The sequence below is a fragment of the Mytilus californianus genome, unplaced genomic scaffold (assembly GCF_021869535.1).
Source record: "Mytilus californianus isolate M0D057914Y unplaced genomic scaffold, xbMytCali1.0.p SCAF_7, whole genome shotgun sequence".
NCBI lineage: Eukaryota > Metazoa > Mollusca > Bivalvia > Mytilida > Mytilidae > Mytilus > Mytilus californianus.
In genome coordinates, this window is record NW_026262723.1 from 72,561,303 (window position 1) to 72,570,219 (window position 8,917).

The 8,917-nt window shown below is 32.2% G+C and overlaps 1 protein-coding gene across 1 annotated transcript; it reads left to right on the forward strand.

The window, feature by feature from the left end:
• The first annotated feature begins 517 nt into the window (after positions 1–517).
• Positions 518–5,607, forward strand: LOC127709519 (uncharacterized). The gene is made up of 6 exons (XM_052215124.1): positions 518–542; positions 1,366–1,401; positions 2,376–2,461; positions 2,802–2,873; positions 3,409–3,574; positions 5,459–5,607. The coding sequence occupies exons 1-6, from the start codon at positions 518–520 to the stop codon at positions 5,512–5,514; spliced, it is 441 nt and encodes a 146-aa protein (XP_052071084.1). The 3' UTR covers positions 5,515–5,607.
• The last annotated feature ends 3,310 nt before the right edge of the window (positions 5,608–8,917 follow it).

Below are 8,917 nucleotides of genomic sequence, written 5' to 3' on the forward strand. Positions count from 1 at the left end.
CAATCATTCTATTGGTATGTATTATGTTCCTTCGCATTTGCAATAATCGTGATGAGTCTTCATGGAAATATATATGATATTAAAAAACTTTAGCCTGTGCCAGTTTTTACGAACCCGAGTGGCCACAAGGGTTTTTGGGCGTCCACAGACCGTGGCACTCTCACTACACGAAGCGTTTGTTTAACGTCCTCATTTTGACCGGACGTGGCTGCGTATTTATACATCCCGCAATGCCAAACGGACGCTACTCTTTAGCATGGATTTTACCGCTAGATGGGAGAAGTTCCGGTAATTATATTCTTATACCACAGTCAACCTGAGGGGTGAATATGTATAAAAGCTCAATTCTTTCTCTAGTTGTGTACTTAGGTTTCAGCCGTGTGCTAATGATTGTTTTCTTACTCCGGGTATTTTTTCAGAAAATAACAAATTTAGCACTTTCTGAAATACCGAAATGCCAAATTTCAACAACTGAAATACCATAATGGATAATCTTTTTTAAACATTTTAGATCCAAATGTGGATAGTGAATGTTATATCAGGTAGGTACTTGATTGTTAGTTACAGAATAAAAGACATTTTGATACATTGTTTACGGTTCATTGTATTTATATTAAATCACAACATCATTGTGTACTGAACTATGTGCTTAAATGCTTAATTTTGATAAAACAAAAACATCTCATGTGGTGCCTTTTCGTACTCGTACGTAGAAGGTGAATTTAATGCATATTTAAAATCCCAAGCGTCAACTATAGATTTCGTGGGTAAAACTTAAATGTACCGGCGGTGCGTTAACGTTATCTATGATGTATCCATTAGATAGTATACACGTAAATAGTTTGAGTTGATACCAACAAATCCTCAACGTTGTCTAATCAGAATTGAAGTTTCAAACACTACTGCTGAAAATCTTCCAGCAAGCTTCGTTTTGAAAAATAACAACAAAAGCCATTTCCCCGTACTATATGACAATGACAGTTGAGTTCAACGGCAATTGCAAGGTCCGTTCGATTCAACTTTTATAGTCATTTCGCAATAAGGTCGATGGTTAACCCCAAGCCGTCACAATTTTCTCCAAGAAAAATACCTAATAGGAAACTGTATAAATAAATAGAAAATTTATTCATACCCAATTTAACAACTTAGCCACAGAAGTTTTTCTCCCAGTTAAATGGAAACATTAATATTATTAACCATTCGATATAAATTGTGTACAAGATAATAAGTACATAACTGGATAGTACTAACGTCAGTTTTAGTCCGTTCATACATTGTAGTGTAGTTTTGTTAATTGTCTATTTCATATTTTATTGTTGGTAAATGTTTGACATTAACTCGTTATATTTATTGTTTTCGTTGCAGTCATCAGTTTTACCAGCATATTGTCTACAACGACCGGTAAGTCAACAAACAATCTGAAGCCCGCCTCCGGGTGCGGGATTTTCTCGCTGTGTTGAAGACCCATTAGTGGCCTTGGGCTGATTTATGCTCTTTGGTTGGGTTGTTGTCTCTTTGACACATTCCCCATTTCCATTCTCAATGTTATTAGTAATACGGTATTCCAAACCTAGACCAGACTGAGCGTTAAAAGGTGATAATACAATTCTGTTTCAAATTTATTCTATAGTTTACTTCTTTCAAATTTTATACTGCACCTAAAAATTTTTATGTTTTTTTTAGTTTAATCAAGTCTGGAGGCAATAGGAAGAATCAACATAAAAAATAGGGTATCAAACATTCCGAGTAATACCTAATGTTTTAAGAGTTTTGGTTCATTTAGAGATTGATCGAAGGCTACAGATTTTTTTCAAATCAACGTTGGATGTTGCTTTTTGTTGTAGACTGTACGCCGACCTCCAGATTTGAATAAATTGAAATGTGGAGTTTATGCAAAGAGACAGCAAACCAACGACGGAAAAATTTAAACATCTAATTAAAAGTTCAAACATACAATCTTCTAAATTAAACATCTAGAGGACAAACATACAGTCTTCTAAAATAAACATCTAGAGGTCAAACATACAGTCTTCTAAAATAAACATCTAGAGGTCAAACATACAGTCTTCTAAAATAAACATCTAGAGGTCAAACATACAGTCTTCTAAAATAAACATCTAGAGGTCAAACATACAGTCTTCTAAAATATAATACAAGTGTTTATACAATGTGTGCATCGTACTGATTCAATATTCATCTGTAATGACGGTTCTGTAATGGTACCAAATATCCCGAAAAATAACTAATGTACATGTCTTAAATTGTTTTGGTCCATCAAGAAATTGTCCTCTGCTGTTCGATTAAAGTTTTGAATAATTTAAACAAAGACTTTCAAAGATTTAAAAATAGTTAAATAATCAGTTGTTTTTTTAAAGGATTGCGATGTTTAACATGTAAAGATGACAGAAGGTTAACCGATTGCTACTGGAGAACACCATCAAGTTGTTCAGATGGTGTAGAGGTAAATAATTTAGTATCTTTATCTTATAAATATGCACTCTACACCCGATATATTTTCTGCTTTAGATAGCGGAGGTAACGACCATACAGGGCTTTCGTTAGATTATACGTTTTACGTCCTTAATTCAGCTCAACAATGGTAGAACTACATTTTGCATCTTATACAGTGTTTAAAAAACGTTAAAGTTCAAATTCAGTTTCTAACTTTAATTTTATGTTTTACTTCTTTCCAAGAGTCATATTACACTCATATTTTTTTTAGGTAATATTTTTAAAAAATAAATCTAGTTATCCATATACGATTTGTAATGATAAAATTGGAACCCTCTATAATATTTTAGAGCTGTTACCTAGAAGTGAGTGTACTGCGGACGTTGGACACAGTATTTAATGCTGGATGTCGTTCTGTTCAGGTATATGATGTATATTTAAGTATTTCAAAGGTCTGATTGTCCCCTTGGTATCTCCTCCTTTTTTCTAATGTAAGTATCCCATCACTCGTTGTTTGTTATAATTTCCGGTACGGTTACGGTCAATCTTTAACTTTTGCATTTGCAAGACATTTGAGCGAATGGAAAACGCTAAAATTGTTATATCTATTTAAAGATGGAACGTCAAACTCACGAAAATTCTGGTTTGCTCGACGATCAATATGAATTTTGTAGGCATAGATTGCGAAAACAGTTGAACCAGATACGTATACATCTGCATTTTATTGTAGAGAGCTATATTTAGTTTCAACACTTTTAAACCTCATAATGCCCATTAGAAAGGCAAATAAATCGAGAAATAAATTTTAGTTTACACGATATTTCATCTCGCATAAATTCTTTTTTAGCAACAGGCAAACCCAGTAAAATTTGCATGCGTAAGTCTGTAAGTATCTATACATTAAATATATCAATAAACAATGTTTTATACATAATAATATGATAATTATTTACAAAGGTTTGTCAATTACTGGATACATTGAACAAAGATAATGTAAATGCAAACACCGCCAGTGTAGACAAGCGATTGTCAAGTCCTTATGCAGGCACTGCATGTGCTCAGTGTTGTTCACAATCAACAACAGACCACCAAATGCCATGTAATACAGCTTTGTGTAACCAAAGTAAGTATTTTATTTCTAAATTATTGGAAGAAAATAACAGTATATATCAAAGCATTGTAAAATACATACTCTACCTTTTTTTGTGAAAAGAGGGAGAAGACACCAGTGGGGCAGTAATAAAAGGTCAAATGTGAGCGGACAACGCCAAAAAGTAAAATGATAAATAGACAAACAACAATCTACAAAACACCACACAGAAAACTAAAGATTGAGCAACACAAACCCCACCAAAAACCAGGGGTGAACTCAGGTGCTCCTATTGTGTAAGCAATCCAGTTCCAATAGAGGCACTCGAAAAAACGACAATAAGTTTGTTCTTTTGATACAAGTAATCATATACCTTTATATATATATTTGATTTGTATTTTTTACTGAAGTATACATTTTCGTTATTAGTATCCGGTAAAGGTTAACCCAGTTATGTTTTTAATTTTGATTCGTACATTGTGTTTGAAGAGTTTATAATGATTACTAAAGAGCTGGATGTACATGTACTGACACTATTAGCGATATAGAAGTTGCTAAACGTTTCTTATTCGTTCCATTGGTTGATAAAGTCTAGCGTTTGATTTTGTCAGTTTTTATGGACTTCTCCTTTTTGAATATATCTTGTAGTTCTGTACTTTTGTTAATACTTCTTTATTGGAATATAACAAATAATTAATGGCATACACTTCAAACCGTTAAATGCTTTCCAAACTGAACAATGAGAAATGAAGCACAACAAATTCAAACCTTGATTTTAAGATTTTCTGAATAGGGATTGGGTACTAAAAGGTAAAATAACAAAAAATACCGAATCCCAAGGAAAACTCAAATTGGAAAGTCCCTTATCAAATGGCAAAATCAAAAGCTCAAACACATCAAACGAATTGAAAACAACTGTCATATTCCTGACTTGGTACAGGCATTTCCTTATGTAAAAAATGGTGGATTAAACCTGGTTTTATAGCTAGCTAAACCTCTCACTTGTATGACAGTCGCATAAAATTCCATTATATTGACAACAATGTGTGAACAAAACAAACAGACATAAAAGGTTAAAATGTCAAAAATAGGGGTACAGCAGTCAACATTATATTATAATCTTAATCACTATAAAGACAAACAAATATGTCAACAAAGAAAAACAAAATGGCATATAGACAAAGCACATAAGCAAAAATGAAAGATAAGAATACAAAAAATGACCACAGCACAACAACACAGTGGCGGGATGCATAAGTACCGCGCAACGCCAAAAGGATATTACCAAAAATTGACTAAACAGTACATGTTAAATAATACTTTACAAAGACAAATAAAAGAACACTATAACACGTAGTTAAGATGATAAGCAACGTCACTACCTAGAATCTATACTTCAAGACCATGATGTATTGTTTGTGAAGTTGATACGGAATATTTTTCAACAGGGTCTTGGTATCTTCCGATGAACTTTTTTTAGAAAAAGGACGAGACGTTCTTTGACATAACCCTGATTCATCAACCTTCTGCTCAGACACTGGTGACGTTTTATAAAGTCTGAGTAGCAGCTGCAAGCTCTTGAATACCAAATGAGTTGGGAAATGTATATCCCATATGCAGGTGAAGTTGGTATATTGCTACTAAGGTGGGGGAAATTGATAATTTCAAAATTAAAATCGTCTCGTTTGTCATAGATTCTTGTACTGAGATGACCGCTTATGTCAAATTCAAGGTATAAGTCTAAAAATGAGGCGGAGGAGGCCGTGTCTGTTGTTTCTTTAATTTCTAGTTCTGGAGGATATATTAATATATTAAACCGACTTACTGTGACCTATTTGTATGTTATAGTTATCAATTATAGTCAAAGTAAAAAATACCACACAGTATAGTTAATTTTTTTACTATTTCTACTTTTAGGACCAAATTTGAGAATTTTCTTCGGTCTGATTGGTAAAAGAAATAGTAAAGAGTAAATAAAAATGTAATCAATAATTCTCGTGTCCATATGTAAAAAAAGGACTACTTGGATATTGTATTTTCCTCTATCGTTATTCTCATGTTTTCTTTCCTTTAACACTTGTGGGTTTAAGGAAAAAAACACTGACATATGAACAATTGGAATATCAAACTGTTATAACAGGAACATGAACATGTAATATTTTACACTGGATTGAATTTATGAAAATGAAAATCAGAGACTCATAGCTTGAGTTAGACGAAGGAACTAATATTATATGCTAGTCAGTAGCTGACTCTGATCGTTTCTTTTAAATTAAATCACAACCTTTTTTATAGACTCCGGCAATTTAGAACTTAACATGTTGTTTATATACCTGTCTGTAACTAGATAGTGTTTTTTGACTTTTGGCTGTTTGTGTCATTCGGTTATCTCATTTACGTTTAATCCACATTCTCTGTTATTGACATATCAGTTGACGTATAACGCTAGTCTGTACGACAAACATGATAATTTCAATGGAGAAATAATATAAAAATAAGTCGGTTATATCTTTAATCTTTGATGGCATGAAAATTATTTTGTGGTCGCTATCAGTTTTTGGTTTAAAAAGAGGAATGTTTAAAATGATTTTAAAAACATTGAAATGTATTTTCTGTCACTCTCCGATTGCCTACAGCAATCAGCACTCAATTCTACTGAAGAAGGAAAGAAAAGTCCACAGTTTAACCCATAGATTTGAATTTCATGAATCTACAAAACATCCTCGTATGGACAGCCATTCGGGCAAAATTTAACAAAATTTTAAAAACAGACGTTGAAATCAAAAACAAACTCGAAAAAAAAACAGTCATAAAAAAAATGTACAAACAGACGTTAAAAAATTAAAAACAGGGGTCAAAAACAAAAAAAGACATAAAAGTAAAAAAAAAAACAGACGTTAAAATAAAAAAACAGATATAAAATTAAAAACAGTGGCCAAAAACGAAAACAGACTTAAAGAACGATAACAGACATAAAATTAAAAGAATAGACGTTAAAATAATTTAAAAAAAAACATCAAAAACGAAAACAGACATAAAATAAAAAAAAAAAAAAACGTTAAATTAAAAAACAGACATAAAAAACGAAAACAGACATAAAAAAACGAAAACAGACATAAAATAAAAAACAGAGGTCAAATACAAGTACGAAAACAGACATAAATTAAAAAAAAAAAAAAACAGACGTTAAAGTTGAAAAATAAAAACAGACTTAAAATATAAAAAAAACAGACATAAAAAATTAAAAACAGATGTTTAATACGAAAACAGACATAAAATTAAAATACAGACGTTAAAAAATTAAAAACAGAGGTCAAAAACGAAAACAGATAAAATACAAGAATTAACAGGTGTCGCCACTGCCGTTGCTGGATAACTCGTCTTATAGCAAACTCTAGGCACGTGCAAGCAAAGGGAATGCAGGAATAGTGGAATATTACAAGTTCACATCGGTTCCTCTCATATGTATAAGATACTGGATTAAAAAAACCATACGAGGTTTGAAAACGGATGAAATTAAAGACCGAAGAGAACTAATTAATACCAACTATTAACTGGTGACGACGAAAAGAATATGTTTATATCACAATCGTTTCACCGTTGTGAAGGCTACAAACTATACCGACGGGATAGAAATTCAAGTGGTGGAGGCATCTTATTACTCAAAGTGACTTACAAATCGAAAACATTTCACATGAAGTATTTATTGATGAGAAAAAATTGTTAATAATCGGTATTTACAAACCTCCATCTACAAATGACGGACTTTTCAGATAAATCTTCAAAAAACCTTGATCAAATAATTGTAAATTATGATAGCTATATTGTTTTTGGTGATATTAATTTTGACATTTTTCTAACTCATAATTAATTCAAAATTAAGTACTGATAATTCATTACAATTATATTAGATAACATCGTTTATCATTCTTATATTCTTCTAGTAGTCCGAGTTTGTTATAGTCTGAGTGTGTTATATGCCGAGTCTGTAAACTCGGCCAATACCAAAGTCGGCCCATAACAAACTCAGCCTATTACAAAATCGACCTCACAAATTCGGCCTATCCGACTATCACAAACTAGCAAATGCTTATGACATCAAAGTAACACAAAACACGCCACTTCAGCACTAAGGTGGCAAGATTACTTCATCCTATTCATTTATTAATAAAAATTGACATAAGGTAACAGGTACGTAAATGGGCTATCTCGCGGATTTTTATGAAAATTGCTCATGACTAAAACACGATGAACATATGAATATCGAAAAACTGATACATGTAACTGAAATACTTTCAGAGATATAGCAAATTAAATATCCGGAAAATATGTGTACTAATGAATAATATACATCGATGTAAATATCGCAAAAAAGTTCAGCAATTTGACTTTTAAATTTCTAATTTATCAAATGCCTGTCCTACGAACTCTTTTTAGAATTATATGTTATTGCTACTGAAATTTCCGTTTTATAAATAAAGAATTTATGGCGTCAACGAATTCGTTGTTCGAGTATAAATATTTGAAACTTCTACACATCATGAACAAAGCGCCGAAATGAAAAAGTAAGCGTGACGTCTTCACTGCATTGTGCAGTTAAGGGCATACGATACAGTAGCAGGGGCAGATAATAACGTTTTCAAAACTGTTCATGTTGTTTTCGCGACGTTGTTAATCAGAACGTTGTAATTTCGCGATGTTTCTAATAAGACCGATTACATTTCGCGACGTCGCTTTAGATGTAGTCACATTTGCGGAAAATCCACTGACGTCATAATCCCGATTGCGCGAAATTGAAAAAAGTACCTGCAATGAAAATCGGCCAAATCACGAGAATTGTTATATTTATTCATTAATGAGGAAGTCAACAATATTAACTTCGAATTGGAAAAAAATCAAATCCACATTCTTAACTTTGTATGTCTGTTATTTCATATAGGAAATGAATAAGAGATATGAAAAACATAAGACGTCGATGAGAGAGAAACCCAACTACACAAAAAAAAAACCCAAAACAATAAGTAATTTATATCGTAACTTCACCATTTGGCTAACAAAAAAACGTAATAAATAATGACAACGCATCTTACTGTTCCTGACTTTGAAAAGGTACAATAAAGAGTTTAACGACATTTTTAGAATTTAACCCGTGGAATATATATGTGTATGAAGAAAAACTGTCAGTTAAAATGACACAGTTATAAGCCCCGTATTATAGCCCAAAAACAAAAACGCACCCGTTGATGTGCTAAGCATATCCTCTATGTACATATTGAGAGAGAAAAATCGGCACACAGGAATTAGGTATTTGACAGACCAGAGTTGCAACTCATTGATGTTAAGTTACTGAACAATACGAAGTCTTTTTGTAAAGAA